Below are 26,280 nucleotides of genomic sequence, written 5' to 3'. Positions count from 1 at the left end.
AGCCGCGGGCCAGGCGGGCAGGTGCGCGCAGGCCGGAGGGCGGAGCCGCGATGCCGCGATGGAGCGCAGCCCGGGCGGGCGCCGGGGCCGGGGCCCGAGCACCAGGCGGAGCGCGAGCAGGAGCCGCAGCCAGAGCCCGGACCAGGCCGGGGTCCGGGACCGCCGGGCCGGGCTGCTCGTAGCGGCGGCGACGGAGCCCCCCAGCGGCTGAGGGGCTTCCTCCCAGCTCCTGCGGTGGCCGGGACTCTGCAAGCCCCCGCAGCCGGGGAGCGTGGGGATCCCCCCAGCACATCCAGGACCCAGAGACCCTTAGGAAAGCGGGTGGCCCCTCCAGATCCAACACAGAGCTGTTCCCCAGCCGGGGAAGGCGGAGACTACCTCCGTATTCAGAAGACAGCGACCTCCCTGCGGTTCCGCGAAGACACCCCCTCTTCAGTCGGGGCCCCCACAAGACCTAGAACGCAGTGACCCCCCTGTCCGGGATTGTGGGGACCCCTTCTCAAGATCCTGGCCATTACAACTCCACACCTCAAGACACGAAGACCCAGCTCAGAACGCCCCTAGATCAGGGGTATTAGACCTCCCCCCCTCCCCGATTTCGGCTCACAGAAACCCCAAATCTAGGGACCCGAGGACAGCAAGAGCTATCCCTCACCAGCAAGAGGCCTCTGGGACCCCCCCCTCGAAGCTCCAGGACTGGGGCGACTGAGCCCCTCGCGGCGCCCTTCTCATCCCAGCCCATGGTTGTGGCGCCCTGAGCCCCCCGGGCCGGGCTGACGACGAAAACCGAGACGGCGCCCAGGCCCCCTGCCGCGGCGTCCCCGCGGCCCCAGCCCAGGTAAGCCGGGCCCAGGTGAGGGGCAGCAGGTGAGTGACCACCGAGGTCCCTAGCCCTGCAGGTGGGGAAGGAAGTATTGGGGGCGCACCGCCCCCTCCCCAGCGTCGCCATGGAGCCGAGGCTGAAGGACGTCTCTTTGTGTCTCGCTTGGAGGAGCCGCCCCCTCCTCCTCTCCCTTCCCCCACCCCACACCCCGGCCCCGGGGTTTGGGCACAGCTTCCCGGCCCTGCGGGGGAGTGGTGGCAGAGACCCTTGCGCCACAGAGAAGGGGGAAGAGGGTGAGGAGTCCACCCCCCAAAATTGTGAGCCTGGAGCTGTTGGATCCTTGGTCCTTGGAGTGTATATACCCCTCCCCCAAAGGCCAGGCTGAGTTCTCAAGTGAAGTCCCCCCCTGGGAAGAGAAGATTTGGGGTGTCCACAGGTGAGGGGGCCTGCAGTGTGTGGCCCTAGGGTGATGGATGGGGCTTTGGGTGTGTGTCTTTGTCTGCGAGAGACAGGGAAGGGGTGTGTTTGAGAGAATGGGTGGGATTCCCTTCTTTTCTCTGTGATTCCACTGCCCCCAACCCAGACTGGGAAGGGGTATCTTTACCCAGGCCATGCTTCGTGCTCCCTTCAGGACAGGAAGGGACAAGCCCTTTCCAAAGTGAGGCTCTGGTTTCTGCGGAAGGGAGGAAGTCTGGAAGAAGAAGCCATTTCAGGTCAGGGCACCTTTCTGTCCCCATGTACCCCAGGGGCAGCAAACCCAAGGCCCTCCCTTCTGCTCCTGACCTCCAAAATACCCAGGGCCAAACCTCAGGTGGGGTCAGTGTATCCTGGACAACCAAGGAACCATTCTAGGTTCTCACTGTAGCTTTATAGGTGGTGTACAAAGCAGTACCCCAGCCTGGCCTTCAGTGAGGTCCTGAACCCCAGGCCTTGCAGCTCATGGGAAGATGAGAGGCCCAGGGGATGTTTTATCCTGGAATTCTGGATCAGAGATCGTAAGAAGGGACTGGACCATGCCGAGGGAACACACTCTGGGCTGCTAGTGTTTCCACCAGCCTCCTCTCTCTGAGCCCTCTGCGGGCGAGCAGTGATGCTGAAGAAGGTAGGACTCTGAGTACAGGTAGCCCCACCAGGAGATCCTTTGTTCACTTATTCATTCAACAAACCTTTAGCTAGTGTCTGTGATGTACCAGGCCCTGGAGTCAAGGTCCTTTTTCCCACTTCATCCTCTTTCCTGATCTTTCCTGTTCATCAGATGTCTGGGCTGTTCTCAATTTGCCCAGGCTGTGCTTGGTTGGATCAGTTGGGGTGGGTCTGGTCAGGCCCAGCTGACCGGTTCTGACCCCACTCCTGAAGCATCTGATCCTCAGCAGGATCTGCATCCCCAGCCTGGTCCCACACTCCACCCTGGGGCCCACATAGTGCTGCAGACTTGGGGGCGCTGAGCCCGGGCAGCAGCTTACTCCTCTCCCCGCTTCCCAGTACCAAGTGCCCCCACCCCCACCTGCTGCTGGCATGGACCTAAGGGGTAGGATGTGGTCAGCCGGAGAAGAGGTTGGGGAGCTCCAGGCCAGAGCCCTGGCAGCCCCACCTTCAAATTCAAGGACAGTTGAGACAGTGCCCCTCAGCCCAGGCTGTGGGGGGAGCCAACTGCCCTGAAGACTGGGTGACCTTGGGCAAGCATGTGGCATCTCCCAGAGATAACGGCAGTGGGCCACTCACTCTGCAGCCGGTGGGGTGGATGTGGATCGCCCTTGGGCGGCAGAAGCATCCAGGTGTGTCCTCTCCATCTCTAAAGGAGTTCATTTCCCCCGGGGGTTTCCCAAGAGCCCAGGGCCTTGTCAGACGACCCACCAGCGAGGGAGTGGAGTGAGAGGCTAAAGAGTGGAGATTTGAGTCACTGTGACTAGGGAAAACCATCAAGAGGCCAGAGGGGGACAAGGGAGTAAGATCTTCCCTCCTCGCTAACCTGCAGAGCTCCCCGTTGAGTCTGGAATAAAGCGGCATCAAAGCCCTTTGCAGTGTGGCCCGAAACCACCTCCTGAGTGCCAGTTCCCGCTCCTCACTCTCCAGCCTCTACTTCTGCCTCCTGTCTGTCCTTCCCTCTACCATGTGCTGTTCCCCTGACCCGGAAAGCCCCACTATAGGATGGCTCAAGGGCAGCTCTCCACCTCCCCTTTTGATCTGACCTGAGCTGGCACAGGGTGGAGAGTAGAGTTAGACTGATGGATGGTTGGTGGCTGGGAGACGGTGGCCCGTGTCTATATGTGCTGTGAGAGTGTGTCTCCACATCCGGACTCCGATCTCCGATCTCCAGGAGGCGGGACCAGGTCTGCGCCCTCCCTGCTGCATCGGCTTTGTCTAACCCAGAGCCCAGCATATTGTGTAGCACATGTTGTAAAACACAACTGCTAGACACATCTTGTTGATCCAAACAGTGCTTTTCTCATGTTTGTATTTGTTGCCAATGCTAAACAAACATACAGTTTCACACACAAATATTGATTTTTGGATCCTCTTGGAAAATCAGATGCTGTGATAAGCCCAGGCGAGAACCAAAGAATGACAACCTTCTGTAGATTGGCTATCGCCCTGCAGCTTGACCCAGGCCCCACCTGGCCTGTTCACTCATTTCCATGACCTGCTGGCCCCTCTTATAGGCATCTGGTCTTGCAGGCCTAGGGTAGAGGCCAGAAAATGTTTGCTCAGAGGGTGACCTTTGTCTGTGTGTGTTTGCACACATGTGTCTTTCCTGCCTCCCCCATGGCCAGGTTAGAACCTGTACAGAGCAGTGTCCCTCCGAGGCTTTGAGGGCTAAGCGGTGAAGTGAGCCTGGATTCCTCCAGCCAGAAGCATCTCCAGCCTGGTCCCACTTTCCACTCTGGGCCCCATCTTGTGCCCCCTCCTCTAGATTAGAAGGATTCAGCCAGCAAAAACCTGTTTTAATTGTCCTATTTGCCCAGGAGCAAAAGTCCAAGGTTCTAGACCCAGGTCCTACTGAGGACTCTTGGGGGAGGTCTGCCCTCTGGGCCTCAGTTCACCCATGTGTCAGGGAGGAATTGGACTAGAGGTTCTCTCAGCCATAATCTTCCTCCTTGTTCTAACTTTCTAGGACTGAGTCCAAACTGCTGTAGTTTTGGTCGGGCAGGAGAGGTGCGGGCCTAGATGCAGAAGTCATGCAAAAATATTGACATACCCTAAACATTAAGGAAACCAGTGGGTGACACTAAGTAGCTGGGCCAGGGGTCAGGAGTCAGCACTGGGCCCCAGCCCCTGGGCATGGCCCTGGAAGGGAGTGTGCCATCTTCCTGGATGAAGGTCTACAGCAGCCCGAGGCCAAAGGAGACAGCAGAGCACTATAGTTGAGAGCACAGGCTCTGGACTTCTGGGTCTGAATTCCATTTAGCTGCTGTGTGATCTCAGACAAGTCACTTAACCTCTCTGAGCTTCATTTTACTTATGTGGAAAGCAAGGATAATACCTACCTCAGGGTCAACAGGGGGATTAAGTGAGCTAAAGCATGAAAAGGGCCTAGGACAGGGTCTGTCATGTGAAGAGTGCTCAGAAACTATTGGCTCCTATTGGAAAGGGCACATTGGCAAGTGGGTAAGTAACCCCTGGTGGTAATGTCTTCTTGGTCTTCCTATAGCTGTTCTGGGGGAGCCAGAGGGCTTTTGGTCCCCAGGAAAGGCGAAGCAGGTGTTTGAGAGGCAGTTCTGTGTGGTGCTTAAGGACCTACCTGCCCCTGCTACGGGTGGGGTAGGGTGAGAGTCAAGCCTGAGGGGTGGGACATACATATGGCAGCTGTAGTCAAGGTCCTCTTCCTGCCCAGAGCTGCTTTCTAGGTGAGGCGCCTGCCAGGCTTCTGTCCCCAGGCTTCCTCCTCCAGGCAGATGGGCCTCTGGCCAGAGCCAGGACCAGCATCTCCAACAGACCTAGTCTTCTCCAGACTGCCCCCTCCCTCCCCTATTCCCTTGGTCCCCCTTCTAGGTCTCAGGAAGCTGTGGCGTTAGGCCTGGTGGGGCCCGTTAGAGCCCCCTCTCCTCTCCTGTCCACCCTCTCCCCATCCTCCCCTCCACCCACCATATAGCTTGGCCACAGTCTGGAGAGGGGACAAGTCCAGACTCCCCGCTGAGCCCCCGTTCAGGGAACCATGTAATATCAGGGTTGGAGGGAAGCATTCTTCAGTGTCAAGTGCCCCACACCGGCCACTGGACATCCTTTCTCATTTAGCACCGAGAGCAGCACCTCCTTAACCCAGAGTGGGGATTTGAGCCCAGCTCTGTGAACCCCCAAAGGTTTTAGTGAAACGGGCATCAGACTGCCTCGACCACTCACTAGCTTCGTGACCTTGGATGAGGCAGTGTCCTCCGTGCCTCAGTTTCTTCGCATGTAGAATGGGAATAATATCAATACTAGCTCCTTCCTAGAGTTGTGGGGAGGATTAAATGATAAAGCACTTTTAGCTCTGCCTGCTACTTAAGTGTTTGCTTAATACTTCTGCCACCCGCAGCGGGGTATGCAAATGAGTGGGTCCAGCCACTGTGACTCCCCACTGCACCTGCTCTCCTTCCCTGTGGCTTTAGCCAGTCCTGGGAGAGGCAGAGAATGTTCCACCTGCCTCTGGGTGTTGGGATGGCCCTGAGGGGCAGGGGTGGGCACTGGACAGGACAGAGCTGCCTCGTCCTCCTCCTGGTCAGGCCCTGTTGAAGCTGCACAAATCCCTGCCCCAGCGTAGCTTCTGGTCTGTTGGGCCCCCCAACATAGCAGGAAGGCTTCCTACTCTCAAACTGGAGCCCACAGTCCTGCAGGGAGATCATCCCATCCCGAGAGCTTAGGTACCTGCCAGCCCTGACCCCAAGTGTGTCTGGGAGGGAGTGGGGCCAACAGTTAACATGGGTTAGTGGCCAAAAGCACAGCCTCTAAACTCGTTGTGTGATCTTGGGCCAGGTGCCTAGCCTCTGTGCCTCAGATCCCTCACCTACAAAAAAGGGGATGATACTGGTACTTGCCTTGTAGGCTCATAGTGGATTAAGTGATGGAGGTTTGTAGAGTGCTATGAGTGGCACCGAGTACCCTCTAAGGTTTTCTGTTACTATCAGTCCCCTGAAGCCCTGAGCAGAAATGCTAGTCCCACTGTACAGTTTTAAAGAAAAATGGAGGCTCGGGGTGAAGGTCTTTACTAAAGCTTCCATATCTAGGATTCGGAGAAGATTCTGCCCGCTCTTCCATCATTCACACATAGTCCACAGGCCACGGCCAGCCAGAAGGACCCGGCAGAACCTAACCTGGGCCCTGGCTGCGTTCCTGGACATACTGCCCGCACACCTCTTCTCACCTGGGGCCACGACAGCCGAGAGCTGCAGCACAGAGGAATCTTCGAAGGAAGTCTGTAAGGCTCCCCTATTCCTTCCTCACTCAGCCCCTCCAAGGACAGTGGTGGGATGCTGCTGGGGGCTGGACTGGGGGTCTCCGAGTGCAGCGGAGTCGGGTTCCTGCTGTCTCTTGGCCTCTCAGGGCCTGGCGCATGGGCTGGCTTCAGGAAGGCTTTGCCCAGGTCCAGAGTCTGGCACGCAACTCCAAGTGGAAGGCAGGTCCTCGCCATGGCCTCCAGGGCCCTGCCCACTGCCCCCCATCCCTTACCTCTACACTCCGCTCTGGCCCCTTGCACCTTACCTGCCACTCCACAGCCATGCCGGCCTCCTCACTGTTCCATGAGCGCACCAAGCACAGCCCTTGCCATCCCCCCCTTGCCTCTGCCAGCAGGGCTCTTCTCCTACAAGATCCAGTCTCCACGTGCTTGTAGCCTTCTCAGGGGCCTTTCCTGACCCCCCTCACCCCCCCATCTACAATCCTATTCCCCACCCCCGGCGTTTCCTCACCTCTCCCTGCTTTGTTTTTCCCTTTAGGACTTCTCACTGTCTGACTGACGTCTCTTACTTACCTTGATCATTGTCTGTCTCCCAATTAGAATATAAGGTCCTTGAGGACAGGGCTGTTTGTCTGGTCCGTGAATGTATTCCAGACCCAAACACACACTAGGTGCTTGGCAAATACTTACTGAATGTTCTGGAGCCAGGCAGATCTCCCTAAGCCACGCCTTAGCTGTGTGCCACTGGACACGTTACTTAATCGTCCCTTCTCTGAGTCTCGGGTTCCTGAGCTGTGAGGGATATAATAGGAATAGCGATAGCAGCTTCTCCTAAGATGGTTATGAGGTTTGAATGAGTCAATCTGTATAAAATACTTACACTTTAGGTGGCTCATAAATGTCAGCTATTATTAATAATACTTCAACCTATTTAAGGTATTATTAACCCTATTTTACTGATGAGGAAATGGAGGCACAGAGAAAGTAAGTGACTTACCCAAAATTGAATGCTGGTGACCTGGTTCCACCCAGGGGTGGCTGAATCTGGGCTCCAGGCTCCTAAGCCAGGCTACATCCCCACTTCCATCCCTCAGTAGGGGCTCAGGGAACGGGGGACAGGTGAAGGCCTTAGCTAAGGAAGGGCTCATCTCTTCAGGGAGCCTCTGCTCACCCAGCCATCTCCCCACTGGCCAGCCCCTGTCCACTGGTGGACACCCAGGCGAGGCCCCTGAGTGCCGGGCTGCCCACGTCACCCAGCAACAAGGCTCATGCCTCCTCCCACACCCACAGGGGCTGCCACAGGTAGGCTGGGAACGAGGAGGCCAGGGCTCCCACCTCCCCACAGGGCCTGGCTGGAGGGTCTGTCCCAACTCTGGGCACCAGCTGCAGGCGGGCGGCAGCATCAGCTATTAATAACCACCAAGGATGTGCCCTGGGGAAGGGGCAGACTGTACCAGCTGGGAGGGGAGGCTGAGACAGAGGCTGGAGCCAGAAGCGGAGCCCGGCAGCACAGGGAACCCCAGGCTGCCCCTGGTGGGCAGGGCAGTGGGAAGAATGTTGTTTCCAGCTTCTGCTGCTTGATCTTGGGAAAGTCTCAGCTCCCCCTCTCAGTCTCCCACCTGGGAAATGTCGGGGCTGGCCCACGTGATCTCCAAGGTCCTTCCTGGCTCAAGCAGGTTCTGGGGGTAAGATTTAGCAAAGCCAAAACGGCCCCCATTTCCAGCATAGAAAACCAAGACTCAGTGAGAGTACAGCCTCACTCAAGACGGCGCAGAGTTGTCAGGGTGCAGGACGGAACCAAGGTCTCAGGCCCCTCTTCCCAGCAGATTCTTCCTGAGCATCTGCTCAGTGCCAAGCACTGTAGGAAGTGCCCCTTTAATTCTTACAGAAACCCATCATGTTAAACAGGCATTCTCACCCCATTTTACTGATGGGCAAACTGAGGCTTAGGCAGGTGTATGACCCCACAGCTTAGGCCACACAGCGAGAGGGGATGTAGCCAGAATTTGCACCATGAGGGAAGACGAAAAGATTTGAGAATATTCTCCTCCTCCTTTTGGCCCTGAATAGAATGTTTGACAGAGTCTGTATTTGTGTCAAAGGACCGAGGGGAGGGAGAGGACTTACCTGGACTTTCTTATGGGCTCCCTGGGGCCCTGACCCCCTGGTGTTGTATGTAGAAGTGTGAATGTGGTGGCTGGGGACATTTTTCAGGGGAAAGCGTACTGAGACTTCGGTGACCCATGAAGGGATATGAAATGGCTCATTTCACAGATTGGAAAACTATGGGCGGGGGAGCTGGACAGGGCTCCCTAGGGACCAGCAGCAGAGGCCAGAGCTTACCCAAGCAACTCGCAGGCCTCTTTCTGGGGTGAGAGGGCCCAGCTCTGGACCCCCCACTCCCTGGCAGCAAATAGGAGAGCCCACACGTGAACTGATTTCTGCCCTGGGGTAAAAAACATGAGGGTCAGGGATACCCTTCCGAGAAGGTGTTAAGTGGCATTGAACCAGACTGGGCACTGGCCTTGGGGATGTAGGGGGAGGGCTCCCATCAGGGGTGGGTGTCAAGGGGGCTCCCAGCTGCCCCCACCTTCCTGAGCACAGGCCAGCTCCATGTGGAAGTTCAGGGCAATCAAGCTGGACCACTCCTCCCCAGGCCCCTCTCAGGGGACACCACCCTGGGGTGCTGAGCCTGGGCGGGTGGGCACGACCTCTCCTCACACTCTCCCTTGGCATTGTCTGGACCCCCAGCCATGCCTGATTCCTTACACCCCCTAGACCCAACAGGATTGTACCTAGTGAAAAGTTTAATTCCCGCCCTGCCCCTATTTGCTCAGTTCCCACTTCTCTCCTCAGACATTCATTTGTTCATTCATTCATTCATTCATTCTTCATTCATTCACCAAATATTTATTAAATGCCTACTATGTGCCAGGCACTGTGCTAGCTGCTGGGGGTACAGCAGTGAACAAGACCAGCCCAACTAAGTCCCTGCCCTCCCAATGCTTAAGTTCTAGCGGGAAAAGAGACATTCACAGTAGACATTACATTAGACAGTGATACACTCTACTGGGGAAAAAAAATAAAGGCAAGAAAAGGGAGTGCAGTAGGATAGCCCTAGTTGAGAAGGTGCTGTTTGAGCAGAACTTGGAGGAAATGAGCCATGTGGATGTCTGGGGGCAGAGGGAACAGTCACCAGGCGGGGAGCTGGCGTGTTCAGGGAACAGCAGGGAGACCAGTGTGTCTGGAGCAGAGGGAGGGAGGAGGCGGGTCAGAGGGGTAAATTGAGGGCCGTTGTAAGGACTTTGGAATGAGATGGGAGCCAGTGGAGCGTGTTGACCTGGGGAGTAATGTGATCTGATTGGGGTTTGATGGGCTCCCTGGCTGCTGTGTCGAGAAGAGATTGGGGTTGGGGGGGCGGGGGGGAGCAGTTAGAAGGTCGCTGCTGATGACTCAGGCCAGTGGGAGCGAGTGCTGAGGGTGGTCGGCGCCTTCATTAGTGTCTGGTTGATTCCAGAGTTACTTTATGCACATGCAAGCAAATGAGGAACTTATTCCTGTTTTCCCCCACTTCCAAGTAACGTACTAAACAAAGTGATATGGAGGCCCAGAGAGGGTGAGGGAGCAGGCAGCAGCTGCTATGTTCCACCAAGAAGCAGCCCTCCCCTGCATGGCTGGGGGAGGGCCAGTGCAACAGCCCTCTGGGGGACATCGAGCTCTCTGCAGAAATTCCAAATGCACTCATCCTTTAACCTGGCAACCCATTTCTAGAGTTGATCATACAGACACACCTGCACACTGCAACATGACTGATGTACAAGGCTACTCATTGTTTGCGGCAGCAAAAGGTTGAGCACACCCAACATCTATCAGTTGGTTAAATAAACGGCAGCACCTATATCCATACGTACCTTTTCAGCCCCGGGGGCCTGGGTTTGGTTTGTCAGCCGTTCCTCCATGCTTCTGCCCAGCCTCCTCGGGCCTCCCCTAGCCTTGCACTTTGTGCAGGGCTGGCCCGGGTGCTGTCCACACCTGTGGTGCTGAAGACATGGGGCTGGAGGGAGGCCTTGGCTGCAAACCACAGACCAAGAGTAGGAAAAAGGGAGATAGAGCAGGAGTCATTCAAGGTTCAATTCCTGGCTCTGCCTCTTACCAGCTGAGCGACCTTGGGCAAATTGCTTAACCCCTGAGAGCCTCAGCATCCTTATGTGTAAAATGGGGTTGCTGTGAAGATTGAATGGCAGCAGGAATGTAAAGAATTGGCAACTGAGAAAATAAATGATCATTTTAACTGTATCATTTTAGAGACAGTAAAGCACAGTGGTTAAGCTTTTGGACACTGCAGTGATAATGCCTGGATTTGAATCCTGGCTCTACCACTTGATTGACGGTCTTGATCAAGTGACATGACTGCTCTGTGCCTCAGTTTCCTTGTCTGTAAATTGGAGTGAATAGCAGTCCGCATGTCACAGGATGTTGTGAGGATTTGACGAGTTAATTTACCTGAGGGACTTGGCACAGGACAGGGGTTCCTTAAGTGTTAGCTCTTACTGTAAATTTCTTCTCCATTATCTTCATCATTCTCATCACAGCACTCCAGCCTCTCTGTTCACAGTGGCCAGTGTCACTCACAGCCACTCCCATCTCTGCTGTGCTTGGGCTGGGGCTGTTAGAGCGAGACCGCACCTTGCCCTGCAGATGCCCTGGCTTCTAGCCCAGCCCTGCCACTAACTTTATATGTGATTTTGAGCAAATCACTGTCTCTTCTGGCCATCAGTCTCTGCACCTGTAAAATGGGGCTAATGATCTCTCACGCAGGCCCCTGGGAAAATAGCTATGTGCCTGCAGGGTCACATTCAGGAAAGCCAAGATATAAAATGTTACAGCTTCCCAAACACGTAAAGAATTATTCACCGGGCATTTGTCACACACTGGCTAAGTGCTAGGAATAGCGAGATGGTTAAGGCATGGGGCTTGCTTTCAAGGAGCTCTTGGGTTTCTTGCTAGATTGTTAATCCCCTCCAAGGCCCATTAAGGTGTCACCTCCTCCGGGAAGGTACCCTGATCCCCACTGCCAGGACCCTTCTTGGAAATGTTGGAGCACTGATCATGGCCTTCCTGGCCTCATGATTACCTGAGTCCTTTATTTGCCTCCTTGATTTGTAGGCTCATACCCTCTATCTCATACCCTCTATCTAACCTACTCACCCTGTGCCAGCACCCAGCACAGTGCCTGGGCTCAAATAGATATGCTTGTCTGGAGGCCTTAGGCTGTAAGCTACACAAACTCAACTCAAACTGGCTTAAGGCAAACTCAACTCAAGCTGGCTTAAGCCAAAAAGGAAATGTATTGATTCATGAAACAAACATTCAGGAATGTAATTGGCTTTCAGCATGTCTGGAGGCAGGTGCTCTGGACCATCAGAAGTCTTTCCATCTTTCTGCTCTGCCTGTCTCTGTTGCTTCATTCTCGGTCAGGTGCTCCCCTCATGGTGGCTCAGCCAGCCCCCAGCAGCTCCAGGCCCGTGTCCTCCAGCTTTGCAGCCCAGGGGTCAGAAGGTATCTCTTTCCTGATAAGTTCAGCAAAAGTCCTAAGGCGAGATCTCAGTGGGTCACCTTTGGTCACGTGTTCATCTCTGAACCAGTCAGCGGTGACCTGGCGGATGGGATGGATCCCCTGGTTGGCCGGCCCTGGGTCAGACCTGCGCTTAAAGCCAGAGTGGGGACAGCCCTACTGAACCACCGGACTGAGAGAGGGACCGTTCCCTGGGGAAAGGGAAAGTGATGCTGGGCAGGAGCCAATACAGGGAACCACTGAAAATGCAGAACAAGGCAAGAATCAGGTCAAATCTGCTCTTGAGACAATTTATTTGACCCTGCAGGTGGGGAGGGCTAGAGGGGAGAAACGGGGAGGCGGGCACGCGGAGAATGCAGGGTGTGGGGAGCTGGCTCAGCCACGCAGGCTGAGGGGATGAAGCTCCAGCCCCTCCCTTGACAGAAGCAAAGTGAAGCAGGTGAGAGAAGCCAGAGGGGCTCCATGTCCCCCCTCGGCACCTGAAATTCCACCTCGTGGCTGCTTTTTCACAGGGATTTTTAATAATAGAGTCACCCAGAGAGGGGACCCACCCAGGCACAATTACTATTCAGTGGCATCTTCCAGGCCAGGGCTTTGTTGAGGATACCCTTGGGGTTTGCCTGTGCTAAGGGCATAGCATGGGTCCAGCGACCTGAGAGAGGGGACCCCAGCATGGGGACAGAGAACCTTAGACTCCCAGGGTGAGAGTAAGAAAGGCCTGGCTGACTCGGTCCAGCCTCACCCCGCATTGATTTCCCCCAACAGATGGGCTTCCAGTATCTGCTTCTCTGCTCCCAGCGGCAGAGAACGCACTTCCTCCCTGTGTGAGACTGTGAGACTGTGAGAACTGTCTCATTTTTGAGTTGCTGTCTGCCTGGGTCTGCCTGTAGGAGCCTCGCAGGACACAGCATATAAGAGCATGGGATCTAAAGCCTGATAGCCGGAGTTCAAATCCCACTCTGCTAGTTATTAGCTCTTGGGCAAGTTACTCAGCCCATCTGTGCCTCAGTATCCCCTTCTGTAAAGTGGGGATAATAATAGTAGCACCTGCCTCTGAGACATCTTGCGATTAAACGATTTAATCCACTGTTAGCGTACCACCTGGCATACAGTAAACAGTAAATATTTGCCAGTATTATTATCCTCCCACAAGACAGGGGAAGAGCAGTCTCCCTTCCCTTCACAGGCTGATCACCCTCCACCTACTCCTATAACTGGATTCTTGGTTGCCAGTGTTACCACCATCCAGGTTACCTTGTCTGGCCACATTCCAGGCAGTCGAACACACTGAGGTTCAAATCTTAGCTCTTTTGTTTACTTGCTACATAACCCTTGAATTAGGGCAGTATTAGCTGCTGTAACAAATAAGCCCCATTTATCTCAGCAGCCTAACAAGTCTACTTCTGGCTCACAAAACACAGAGCAGGTATTCCTCATCGGCAGGAGGCCTCGCATGCCCAGGGGACCCAGGCTCCTCCTATCCCGTAGCTCCACCACCATCTTCTAGAGCCCTGGAGTCCTCTGCATCAAGCCGCAGAAGAAGAGAAAGAAACTTTAGCGACTCTTAAAAGCTCCAGCCTAGAAGTGACACCTCACTTCTGTTCCCATGCCACTGGGGAAAACCAGTCACAGGTGGCCACCCCAGGTGACCACACCTGGAAGCAGGCGAGAGGAGAAATGTAGTTCCCTGCTGACAGCCACCCTCCAAAACAGCTCTGTATTATAGAAGAGAGAACACAAAGCTTTGATGGGCAGTTGGCTATCTTTGCCATAACCATAGTAAGTCATGGTTTGCATGACTTAGGGCAGAAGTCATCTTTGCCATAACCATAGTAAGTCAGCGGTTTCTTGGGCCTCTGCTCTTTATCCACAAAGTAGAAAGCATCACTTGATCACGGCAATGGTTGCACAGCTCTGTGCATTTACTGAAATCATTGAATTATACACTTGCTACGGGGGAGTTTTGTGATATGCAAGTTATACCTCAATTAAGCTGATTTTTAAAATGGGAGGCATCTTGCCCCCTTCTCAGGGTACTTATGAGGACTCAGTGAGTGAAATTTTGCCAGACTGGCACTGCGTTTGTGTGTTTGCGTGTGTGCATGTGGTGGGGAAGGGGGTCCCAGAGTAGGCCTGAGTTGGGTTACGCTTTGGGTGTTGTTTTCATGAAAGAGGCACCCAGCTTGAGCCACCTGCCAACAGGAAGTGGTAGATGGTTCGGTCTTGCTTCTTGCTTGGGAAACTCTCCCCCCCACAACCGTGGCCCTCCCAGCTTGTGGCGGAAGACCCAGCCCATGGGGCCAGAGCCTTTGTGGTCAGGGCCACGACCACTGCCATGAAGACGGGGTGACGCCCTCCTGCCTTCCGCACCCCAGATGGGGAATCGAGGGCCTCCCTCGGGGCCAGTGAGGGCACACACTTGAGTTCAGGTCACGTGGGGTCCCCTGGGGCAGCACAGCCAGCTCGAGTGTGCACGGATGCAGCACCAGCTACACCGGGTGAATGGAGGTTGGCCAGGACCTCTGCTGCCTGGTGCTAGGAAGTTCACGGCCATCAGGTCCTCGGCTGCTTCTCCAGGTGGAGGCAGTGAGAGAGACGAAGGTAAAATACTTTTAGGTCAAGTTCCCCCTGATGCCAGACGTCTATGCCTTCAACCACCAGTGAGGCTGATGTGTCTCACTTCACTCTCTGGGCTCAAGTCCCCACCTGAAAAAGGAGCTGGTCCACCTGCCTCGGGGACTGTTGTGAGGATTGAGTTCATACACGTGGCACACCTGGACCGGTGCCTGGCACCCAGTCGGCTTTCCGCAGGAGCTCCGTGACGGCATGCGCATCCCTGGCTGAGGCTCTGTCCTCTTCTGGGTCTCCATTTCCCCACTCAGATACTGAGGGATATGGATGCGATGTTCACACATTCTGACTTGGGGGAAAAAACAGTGGTTAAAAGCACCAGCTTTGGAGCCAATGCCAGTAGTAGCTAGATGACCTTGGGCAAGTTATTCAGTCTCTGTGCCTCAATCTCTTCACCCCTAAAATGGGGATAATAATACCTACCTCATGGAATTGTGAAAGTGAGATGAGTTCATCCTCCAGACAGGGCCTGACGTAGTGAGTACATTTAAGTGTTAGCCGCTGCTATTACTGTTATTATTTTCTTCATCTTATGGATGTAGAAGCTGAGGCCCAGAGAGGTGATGTGACTTATTCAAGGTCACCCAGCTAGAAAGTGGCGCACGTTAGGATCAAGGCCAAGCCTGCTGAGCCCCAAGGCCCGTGCCATTTCCATCGTTCCCCACTGTGCCTCTTAAGTCACGTGTGTAGTAACTGGGACGGAGGCAGTGTGTACCTGGGGGGATGACGCAGCCGCAGGGACAGGGTGCGGGTTAATTCCTTGTCTCCTGCTGACACCTTGCAGAGAAGAGGCCTGAGGGGAGAGGGAGGTTGAAGGAGTGAGGGGGGGCAATATACAGGATCCCCCAACCTGGACCCTAGGAACCAAGGGAAGGGACAAGGAAGAGTTGAATTTGATGTAGTACCAGCCCCCAGGGCGCTCTTGGCCTGTTGATGGGGACAGACAGGGACACACAGCTGAGACCACCATATTCAACAGAGGCCCTGAGAGAGAGACATACAGACCCTGTCTGAACCCTGGGGCCCCTCAGAGACAGAAATTGGCACCTGGGGCAGCACGGAAGGCTTCCTGGAGGAGTGGCACCTGAGGATAATGAGATAAGGAGGTGGGGTGTGGGGCAGGGGACAGCGAAGGCAGGCAGCAGGAATGGCGGAGGGCACTGGAGAGGCGTGTTCGAGCTGTAGAGAGGCAGAGCTGGGCAGTGGTCAGAGCACGGGCTGAGCCTGGGGTGAGGGAGCAGGTGTGCCCCCCACCAAGCCCGGTGCCTGCCCAGGGCAACTCTGAGGCCAAAGCAGCAGAGATAAGCCAAGCACCGACAGTCCCTGGGGGAGGGAGGTGGGGCGGGACGAAGGGCTTCTAGCAACTGGCGGCTGCCAGTCCAGCTCCCAGGAGATGTGGAAAACGGCCCAAGCTGATCTGACAGGGGCCGAAGCCCGAAGTGGGCGCACTGCCACACGTGTGCACACATGTGCCCACACACACGCGGCCCGCCCGCCTCAGCAGTCCTTGGGGAGTCCACACACATCAGGAGAAGTAGGTCAGCATAGCAGCCCAGCGCCGGGAACTCTTCCTGGTGGGCAGGGGGAAGAGCTCCAGATGAAGAGGGTGTGCGCTCATCGGCACCCCTCGGGGTGGGGTGGGGTGGGGTAGCCCCACACTCCACAGGAACAGCCTTACCTCTCCCAGCTACTTAAGAGCAGGTCGTTCTCACTCGGCGTCCTTTCCCCCCCAGCTAGCGGGTGGACATTTGATAAGAAGAGAGAGCTGACCCCTTCCAGCCCTGCAACCAGAGGAAGCCTTGTGGGGAGATGACACCCCACTCTAGCCCTGCAGCAGGAGGGCCCCAGTGCTGTCCCGCCCGGAGCAGGGACTGCAGAGGCTGGACGACGGTGCCAGGCAGGGTTGGGTTCAACACACTGAGGGTGGCGGAGGAAGCAGGGCCGGGTGTCAGTGGGCCTGGCGCCATCCCTCCATCTTCAGGTCTATGAAATGCGCTGGAGACGCTGAGGATATCGTGTGGGACTTTGGCGGGCTCATGAATGGAGGGGAGGGGCCCGCACGGGGGAGCAGGATCCTGAGGAAGCGGAAGGGGGCGGGAGCCAGAGCAGAGGGGGCGGGGACGGCTCCCTGCCCCGCCAGCCAGCCGGGAGGACGTGCAGATGGAGCTCCGTTTGGGGCTGGGTGGGAGGCAGGAGGTTCCCTCCTCGTGCTCCTCCTCTCCGCGTGAAGTGGGAGGCTGGGTCGTGCCGAGGGGGAAGGGGAGGCAGAGGAGGAGAAAAGGGTTTGGGCCTGGGAGGGGAGCGGCCGGGCCAGGGTGAAGATGCCAGGCTCGCCTCTGCCCCCAGCCTCCAGCCGTGCTCAGCAGGCGAGCATGGAGGTCATCCGAGTGAGAACGCGTCCACACCTGACACTGGGAGTGCTTACTGTGCACCAGGCATTTCGTGTCCTTTGACCCTTAGGGAAAAGATACTATTATCCTTTTGCTAAGGCGGGGAAACGAGGCACAAAGAAGTGAAGTCGCTTGCACGAGGGCATCCAAATAGCGAGTCATAGAGCCAGGCTTCAAACTCGGCAGTCTGGCTCCAAGTCTGTGCCTTCCCTCAGAGCCGCGGGGTTGTTCTGCAGGGGTGGCGGCTGAGGGGTGGGCTGCGGCTGCTGAGAGCAATGGGTGGTCCACCTGGGATTGGAGGGAGAAGGCAGTGAGGGCAGAGGAGCTGCAGCAGGAGGCAGCTCCCGAGGGTCCAGCCTAGAGCGGATTCAGCGCTGGCCTCCCCTGCTGGCGCGCACGCAGACACGGACACGCGGACACCTGCTCCCGGGGCCTCAGCGCCCTGGTCTAAGCCTCCCCCATTAGACAGACGAGGAATGCAGACTCCAGATGGGCGTTCACTGTCACCCGGCCCTGAACTCTCCCCATTGCAGCTCTCTGCCCCCCTCCCCGGCACCATCTGGAGGCAAACTCAGTACCCACGACGGGGTAGGTGTATCCAGGAAGGCCTTCCCACCCAGCTCGTGTAAACATTGAAGGGGTCGGTCGGTGAATTTGGAGGGTAGGGGCGAGGGAGGGCGGATCTTTGCAGGACAGGCATTCTGTCCTTGTGTCTGGGGAGCCTGGGTGGGGCCCTGGGGCTACAGCTGTGGCAGTGTGTACCTGAGCCAGGCTGTGTGTTGTCCTCTGAGGTTGGGGGAGGGATTAATGCTGTGATGGGGGTGTGGCCACACCTGCACCGCCCTGCCAGACTTTCGTCTGAGACCCCTGCCCTCAGACCTCGTCTGCCCCTCCCCCTGCCTTATTTTCTCTATGGCGCATGTCACCTTTTATCATAATATATCATTCATGGGTTCACTGTGTTTTGTCCATTTCCCCCCTAGGACGTAAGTCCTGTGAGGGTGGGAGTCTGGTCTATGTGTTCAGTGCTCTGTCCCCAGGGCTCCAAAGAGCACCTGGCGAAGAGCAGGTGCTGATCAGTACTTGTGCACTGGAGCACTCATGTGAACTCAGTATGTGGCGTGTCTTTGTGTGACATAAAAACGTGTGCCTTGCCTGACACAGTGTCTGGATGATAGCACGAGACAGGCCAGCGGTACCCAAGTAGGGGCTGGGAGGCAGTGGCTGTGTCTCTGGGGAGTGCTGGCTCAGGCCTGGCCCTGAAGCTTTGGGGGAAAGGTGATGCAGCAAAGATGCCTGTTGCCCCCTTGTGGTCATCTTCGGCCTGGCTTCGGACCCAGCCCTGGGGATCCTGGGCCCTGGGGAGGGAGGAGTAGACCCTGGCTTGATGTCACACTCCATGCCACACAACAGGGAGAAGATGAGCGTGGGCTGCCCAGAGCCCGAGCCGCCCCACTCCCTGCCCTGCTGTGGGCCAGGGACCACCCCTGGGCTGGGTGCAGGCGTGCCCCTCCTCACTGAAGACATGCAAGCGCTGACCCTCCGCACGCTGGCCGCAAGCGATGTCACCAAGCACTACGAACTCGTCCGGGAGCTGGGCAAGGGCACCTATGGGAAGGTTGACCTGGTAGCCTACAAAGGCACAGGTGAGTGTCTGCAGGGTGGCCAGCTCTAAGACAGGAGTGGGGACTTGGCTGGGGCTCTCTGTAGGGGCCAGGAGGCCAGCAGGAGGCAGAGTCAGTGGTCCACGTGGAGAGAATGTGGCCTGAAGTGGCCCAGGGAGGAGGGGACCAGGCAGATGGGACAAGGGAGCAATTTCTGGGCAGAGTGCCCAGACTGGAGGGTGGGCTGCTTTGGGGCCATCCAGAGTGCCTTTGGGACAGCCAAGGGGATACGCCGGGGGACATCTGGAGTCAGGGGAGAGGTCAGGGCCAGCGGTGGTGTCTGGGGAATCACCAGCATATCGGTGATAGCAGCCCCCAGGGAGGTGGACCGAACTGAGGGGGTCCTCGGGAACAGGGCACCATGCTTACAACAGGTGGGAGAGGGCCTTGTGCGGTCAGTGTGGCCGTCTCCATTTCTCAGGTCACTGAGGACTCTGAGACCCAGAGAGATTCAGTCACTCAGCCAAGGTCGTGCAGCTACAGAGGATGTGAGCTAGAATGAGACCCCAGTAATCAGCTCCAGGGCCTTCTTGCTTAACCCCTGAACTTGATGCCTTCCCCACAGTGTAGGCTCACAGCAGTGCCCACACAGCCAGTCAGGGACAGGGGCTGCATGAGCGCCCACAGCTGCACACAGAGGAGACAGGGACAACAGGAGGAGTACTGGACATGGGGTCACCTGAGCTTTGCTACTTGCTTGCTGTGTGACCTTGGGCGAGTGACTTAACCTCTCTGTGCCTAGGTTTCCTCCTTTGTAAAATAGGGTAGCATTAATGCCCAGCTGATAGGGTCCTAATGAAGAGTGAGCTGTGCACATGAAGTGCAGAAGGCAGACCTGTGATGTGTAAGTGCTCTGTGGACACACACGTGTGTCACACAGCTATGCACCCAGGTGGCTACAGATGCCTGCTCAAGCTCAGAGTCAGGGACATGCGCCTCATCTCTCCGTGTCTAGTGCCTTCTTATTTATTCATCCATTTAAGAAACATCTGTTGAGTACCTACTATGCATCAGACTGTTGTCGGCACTGGAGACACAGCAGCAAACAAGACAAAGGTTCCTGTACTCAGGGAGCAGCCTTCTAGGTGGGCGAGACAGACAGATAAATAGGTACACAGTATGCCAGGAAGAAAATGAGAGGGTGGAGGAAGCAACAGGCCCTCCTCATCAAGGGCTTCAGGCTGGGCATGGAGGACCCAGGCTGACCCCTGACTTGCTGCATGGCCTTTGACAAGTTCCTTCCCCTCTCTGGACCTCAGTCTCCTACCTGTGAGATGAGGAGAGTCACACCTGCTGGGGCCATCATTGTGCACTGTGGCTGGGGCAGGCTGTGCAGACAGGCACGGGTGTGTGAGGTGCAGGGGTACAGGGAGAGGGGTCTTCACCACTGTCACTGTCACCTGGCCAGGCACAAAGATGGCACTGAAGTTTGTGAACAAGAGCAAAACTAAGCTGAAGAACTTCCTGCGGGAGGTGAGCATCACCAACAGCCTCTCCTCCAGCCCCTTCATTATCAAGGTCTTCGACGTAGTGTTTGAGACCGAGGACTGCTACGTCTTTGCTCAGGAGTATGCACCTGCCGGGGACCTGTTTGACATCATTCCTCCTCAGGTACGGGGGTGGTGGCTGAGGAAGGGGAGACTGTCTTCTGGGTCCCCGGAGTAGGAGAGTCGAGGAGGAGTCAGGCGCCTCCCGACTTAATCGTTTATTAGGCGCCTACTGTATGTCAGTCACTGTTTGGAGGGCTGGGGATACACAGCAAACAAGACGAGGTCCTGCTCTGGTCCTAGAGGGGGAAACAGACACTCCACAGTCAGCCAGATGATGCACTGAGATGAGGAGCAGCCAGGGTGATGGGATGAACTCCAGCAGCCCCCTCCTCCGCAGTTGCATAGCAACAGGTGGGGACCCAAGAGGGGAGGTGGCAGGGCCACCAGAGGAGGTGCCCTGGAGTGGGGAGAGTGCCCGGGGGGACTCCAGGCACCTGGTTTTTTGCAGTCGGCCAGGGTGAAACTGCTCTGCCGCTTGCTGGGTAAGTGACAAGGCCTCGGTGTAAGGGAAACGGGCATGTAACGTGCTGCAGAGTTGAGTCGTGCGGGATAGGTCGCTTAGCAAAGCACCTGGCGCAGTGTAGGCGCTCTGGACAGTTGTTGCGGGAAATGCGGGGAAGGTGAGGAAGGTGGGAAACCACGGGGCCAGGGAGGGAGCCTGGGATGAGGGAGGGTGGCTGGCACCGGATCTGCCCAGGAAAGGGACCCGGAGGGAGTTCAGGCGAGCGGTGGCGGGGACGGGAAGGAGAGGACTGGGTCGGGGCCGCCCAGCGCCCCTGATCGGCTCTCCCGTCTGGCCGGCCGCAGGTGGGGCTCCCCGAGGACACGGTGAAGCGCTGTGTGCAGCAGCTGGGCCTGGCGCTGGACTTCATGCACGGCCGGCAGCTGGTGCACCGCGACATCAAGCCCGAGAACGTGCTGCTGTTCGACCGCGAGTGCCGCCGCGTGAAGCTGGCCGACTTCGGCATGACGCGCCGCGTGGGCTGCCGCGTGAAGCGGGTCAGCGGCACCATCCCGTACACGGCGCCCGAGGTGTGCCAGGCGGGCCGCGCCGACGGCTTCGCGGTGGACACGGGTGTGGACGTGTGGGCCTTCGGCGTGCTCATCTTCTGCGTGCTCACCGGCAACTTCCCGTGGGAGGCGGCCTCGGGCGCCGACGCCTTCTTCGAGGAGTTTGTGCGCTGGCAGCGGGGCCGCCTGCCGGGGCTGCCGTCGCAGTGGCGCCGCTTCACCGAGCCGGCGCTGCGCATGTTCCAGCGGCTCCTGGCCCTGGAGCCCGAGCGCCGCGGGCCGGCCAAGGAGGTCTTCCGCTTCCTCAAGCACGAGCTCACGTCCGAGCTGCGGCGCCGGCCCTCGCACCGCGCGCGCAAGCCCGCCGGGGACCGCCCGCCGGCCGCGGGGCCGCTGCGCCTCGAGGCGCCCGGGCCGCTCAAGCGGACGGTGCTGACCGAGAGCGGCAGCGGCTCCCGGCCCGCGGCCCCCGCCGTTGGGCCCGGGCCCGCGCCCGCGCCCGTCCCCGTGCCGGTCCCCGTGCCCGAGCCCGGTCTGGCTCCCCCGGGGCCACCCGGCAGGACCGACGGCCGCCCAGACAAGAGCAAAGGGCAGGTGGTGCTGGCCACGGCCATCGAGATCTGCGTCTGAGCCGCCCCCGCCGCCCTCGGGCCCGGGGCGCCGTGCAGCAGCCAGGCCGGGGCGCGGGAAGACGCCCTGGGCCGAACCGGCCAGCCCCCCGCGGCGGCAGAAGGGAGTAGTGGTAGACGCCCGGCCCGCGGCGGGCTGGTGAGATCGCCACCAAAAGGAGCCAAGCCCCCCCAGGCCCGAGGATTCAGAGGCCCCCTGACACCAGGAGCAAGGGAGCTTGCCGGCAGACTTCCCACACCTCCCTGAACCCTGGAACCCTGACTAGTTGCTCCCGGCCCTTTGCACCCCCTGGCAGATCCTGCAGGCCCGCCCCCGGTCCTGCCCTCCCGGCCTCCCCGCCCCCCACCCCCACCCTGGGCACGAAAAGGGGCTGAAGTGCTGGGGCAGAGAAGGGCCTTAGGGCCCCTGGGCACTGGCTGGGAGGAGGGAGATGAGCTGAGGGCGGGGGCGTCGCTCAGCGGCCACCTGCCCCTTTCCTGGGAGGCTGGAGGGGAGGGACCAGGCCCCCTGCAAAATGTAGCAAATGTCTGGAAGCTGCAGAAGTGTGTATGTGCAGACACAGGGCCCGACTCCCCACCACCCAGTCCCCAGATGAGGACACTGAGCCCAAAAGGAGGGCAGCCAGCCAGAGACCACACAGCCAGAGAGGTGGAGCTCTGGCGGCCCTCCCCTCCCCCACAGGGATTTCAGGACAACTGAAGGGCTCCGGGACCCCTACATCCCTAGGCCAAGGGAGTGAGTGCAGGGCCGGGACCGCCTGCCCACCGCACCTTCCCCAGGCCCGGGAAACCTCAGATCCTTCTCAGTCCTCGCTGCCCCAGCCCAGACTCAGGGGCCTGGGCTTTTGGCAGGCGGCCAGGTGATCTGTGCCAGGAATCTCTCCTGGGTTTCTGCTGGGGTCTAACATGTCAGCCCGGGGCTGACCCCATCCCCACGTCTCCCAAGTTTCTGGTACTGGGGTGTGGGTGTGAGAATGGGAGGCCCTGGAAGTGGGAGGGGGTGAGTGTGTGAATAGGTATGTGTGCAGTGTGAGTGCATGTGGAGTGCACATGTGTGCGTGTAGCCTCGTGTGTTCAGTGGCTGCATCCAGACGCCTCAGTAACTCCACCCCAGGATTCTCAGCGGGCAGCTGCCAGAGGGCTTCCAGGCCTGCGGTTCAGCACACCCCTCAGGGAACCCAGCAAGGAGGCACCTGCAGGTTGGTTCAGGACCCTAGGCAGCAAAACAGACCAGAGGGACCCAACCTCACCCAGCACGACTCCACGACCCCCGCCCCCTCCGTGGAGGCCTGGGACCCCGCAATAACCTCAACATGGGTGAGGCTGCTCCCTCTGCCTGGCAGTGCCCCATCCACTGTACCGGGCCACACCTTCCAGGGTTCCTCCTGGGGTTCTCAGCCATTTGAGGGAGCTCCCTGACAGGCCAGGCTGACCAGAGGGGCCCCTCTGGCCTGAAGTCCCCACCTCTCTATTCACCCTCATTCACACCGCGCAAAAGGGCTATAGGTCCCCCTGCCCTGCCCGGGTCCAGTTTACAAACTGTGCGGTTGCCCCAGGGCCTGGCCCCCACCCCTCCTTGGTGTGCCCACCCCTCTTGAGACCCACCTCCCCAGCGGGCATTGGGGCCCTCCACATGCCAGGTAAGTAGCAAACCCCTCCTCCCACCAAGGGCCAAGTCTCAGAGAAGGCCCCCCCATCACTGCCCCCGGCCCACCTGGAGCCCATCTGGGCACCTCTCCCAGCCGCAACTTCTCCTTTTGCCTTAGGCCTCTTGACATCCTGTCTCTCCTGCAATAACAAGGAAGCGAGATTCCAAGTAGACGCCCCTTGCGTGCGCCCTCTCACTCTCTCTCTCTCTCTCTCTCTCTCTCTCTCTCTCTCTGTTAAGATCCTGTCTGAGAGTCTCTCCCTCGTAGTATCTAGGATGTTAGAGTGGGGAAGGGATCATAGTTCTGTAGCCCAGCCCCTGTTTCCGGAGGCACAGAGAAGGGGCAGCAGCGGCCAACAAGGAAGCAGGACTGGAACCGGGTCTGCGCCCTCCCTGTTGGGGCCTTGCTGCCGCTGCCGCCACCACCTCTGCTGGTTGGGCTGGGACCCTGTGCCCCTTAGGAGAGGTGTTGGTCACAGATGTTTACCTCAGTTTATGTCACTGTCGAAGAAAAAATAAACAGCAAAAAATAACATCATAAACATGAAGACTTAGAAGACAAAAAAGAACAAAAAACAAACAAAAAAAAACCCCTCGCGATTCTTCTGTGAAGGTGTATGTGTGTGTGCGTGTGTGCCTGCATCTCTGTCCTCCCCTGGGCAGGCCGGGTCATCCCTGCCCTCTGTCCCAGCCCTGTGCCCCCCATACTGCCCCCTGTCCTTCGGTGCTTCCCAGAGGCCCCTCTGAGCTGGCCTGTGGGGTGTGGGGAGCCCCTGCAGGGGAGGCAGGGCCACAGGTTAGCTAGAGGGTCTCCCACCAGGCCAGCTGAGCAGAGCCCTAAGGCTGCCACTGCTCCCCGAGCCCACTCTGTGGCCGGCAGGACAGTCACGATGGCTGGCGTCGGCATCCAAGCCTGGCTCAGGGCCTGGGTGGAATCCCATCCCCAGAGCCCCAGACCCTTACGTTGACACCGTCCCCCACCATGTGTTTGTAAATACTCTGGCATCCTTTGGCCCTGAGAAGGTTTTTAAATGTGTTATTTACTTCTCTAATCATGACAATTGCTATAAAATAAACAAAAGTTTAGAAAAATTACCACTGGGTGGCTGTCTTGTCTCAGATATGGGGTAGAGAGGGAGGCACACAGAATTACTCTGGAAACTGAAAACTTGACAGATGGGTTAAGGTGGGGTCTGCAGAGTCCAAGGGCAGCTACTCCAGGGCTCCTGCGACCTCTCATGTGACCTAAAGTAGGCCCAGCCCAGGGACTGAGTGTGGAGGGAACAAGGACCCACGTTCTGGGGGAAGAGGCAGGGACTTGTCCCTGGACTGGAGTCCAGCTTTGGCGTGGAGCCCTTCAGACTGGGCAGGAAATAGAAACAGAAAGCCCAGAGGAACAGAGTGGGCGATTCATCCAGCCGCTGCTCAGCAAATGTTTACGGAGTGCATTCTGTGCACCTGTCTTCCTAGCGGAGCCTGGGGATGCGCCAGTAAACAGGACAGATGGGGCCCCTGTCCTCAGGCAGCCAGCGATCTAATGATGGAGCAGACATTACCCACATGGAAGGCTGGGTGCTGGGAAATTACATAACTGAAAAGCTGTTCAAGTTTGGAGGCGGCAGGAGCTCCCTGAAGACGAAGACCAGAGGACTCGGCAGAGTTGTCTGGGCATCGGGCACAGAGGGTGTGAAGAAGCTGATTGGCAGTGGACTCAGAGGCAGCAGGCAAATGGCCGTTCTAAAGCAGGGCAGCTGGGGCCGGCTGTGGAGAGTTTCATGATTCAGCATTCATTCGGCAAATATTTATTAATTACCTACTTGTGTCAACAGAACAATTCTGTTGGCTCTGCCTTCAGACACAGGTCCACCCAGAATCTGAGCTCACTCACCGCCGGCATTGCTCCCACCGGAAGCCGGCAGCCCTCCTCTGCCTGTTGCCCCTCACTGGTCTCCCAGCTTTCTCTCCTGAGCCTCTTCAGGCTTTTTTCAGAACAGCAACCAAAGTGAGTCCTCCCATAGACAACACCTGTCACTCTGTTGGAAACATTACAAAAGCTCCCTATTTCACCCCAAATCAAAGCTGAAGTCCTAACAGTGGTCTCCAAGGTCCCAGCCCCATCCCCTACTCCACCCCTGTGCTGTCTTCAGGCCATGTTGGTCTCTAGGACAGCCAAGCGCACGCTCCCCTCAGGGACCGTACCCTTGCCTTGGGTACTCTCCCAAATCTCCCTGGAGGCCCCTCCCTCCCCTCCTTCAGGTCCCTGCTCAAATCTCAGTGGTCGCGGGGGGCGGGGTGGGGGAATGGTGGTGTGCTGAAGTGGGCGATTGGGATTGACATGTATACACTGATGTGTATAAAATTGATGACTAATAAGAACCTGCAGTATAAAAAAACAAACAAAAACAACTAATACTAAATTTTCTTTAGGTTATTTGTATGGAAATATGTTAATATAAATGTTTCAGACATTACATGAAATTTCTAAAAATCTTATATGTTCTGGTATAATGTTATAAGTCATAATTCTAGGTATGACTTTAAAATGCATATCTCAGAAATAACTAAATTTCCTTGTCAATTGCATCATTATGAACTTTCATCAAATCTTTAACCGTGGTCATTTTTAAGTCTTTTGTCATTTACAGACAGCTCTGGGTGTACTCTGATGCTTTTGCAAAAATGTTCCTGTAAAAGGGTTTCATCTTCAAGGAATTCATGGAAAAGACTCTGACAAGTACAGGTTTCTGGTAACTGACTACACTGCTGAACTCAATGAATAAGCATTTTCAGAACTCTAATGGAAAACTGATGAATTCATAGAAGTGCTAACAAAAGATCAAGATGAAAAAAAAATTAATTACATGGGACTTAGCGAACTGATGAGGATGATTATAATTTTTGTGACTTTCTGTTTGAATAAAAAAAAATCCGACAAGGACTCAGAGGGAAAACATACACAAATCAATTTTCACCGCAAAGTAAAGGAGC

General features: G+C 57.0%; 1 protein-coding gene across 2 annotated transcripts; it reads left to right on the top strand.

The window, feature by feature from the left end:
• Window positions 1-24,387, top strand: SBK1 (SH3 domain binding kinase 1). 2 transcript variants are annotated; one of them, XM_027126546.1, is made up of 5 exons: window positions 1-838; window positions 6,025-6,215; window positions 18,204-18,436; window positions 19,863-20,065; window positions 20,812-24,387. In XM_027126546.1, exons 3-5 carry the CDS (start codon window positions 18,211-18,213, stop codon window positions 21,643-21,645), a joined length of 1,263 nt encoding a protein of 420 aa, XP_026982347.1. In that variant the 5' UTR covers window positions 1-838; window positions 6,025-6,215; window positions 18,204-18,210; the 3' UTR covers window positions 21,646-24,387. The 2 variants fall into 2 exon arrangements, with proteins under 2 accessions (XP_026982347.1, XP_026982348.1); XM_027126547.1 differs by lacking the exon at window positions 6,025-6,215 and having other exon boundaries at window positions 2-838.
• The last annotated feature ends 1,893 nt before the right edge of the window (window positions 24,388-26,280 follow it).

Source organism: Aethalodelphis obliquidens, unplaced genomic scaffold, assembly GCF_003676395.1.
Source record: "Aethalodelphis obliquidens isolate GAN/ISIS:26980383/991018 unplaced genomic scaffold, ASM367639v1 scaffold30, whole genome shotgun sequence".
Classification (NCBI taxonomy): Eukaryota; Metazoa; Chordata; class Mammalia; order Artiodactyla; family Delphinidae; genus Aethalodelphis; species Aethalodelphis obliquidens.
This window is presented reverse-complemented; position numbering and strand designations above follow the sequence as displayed.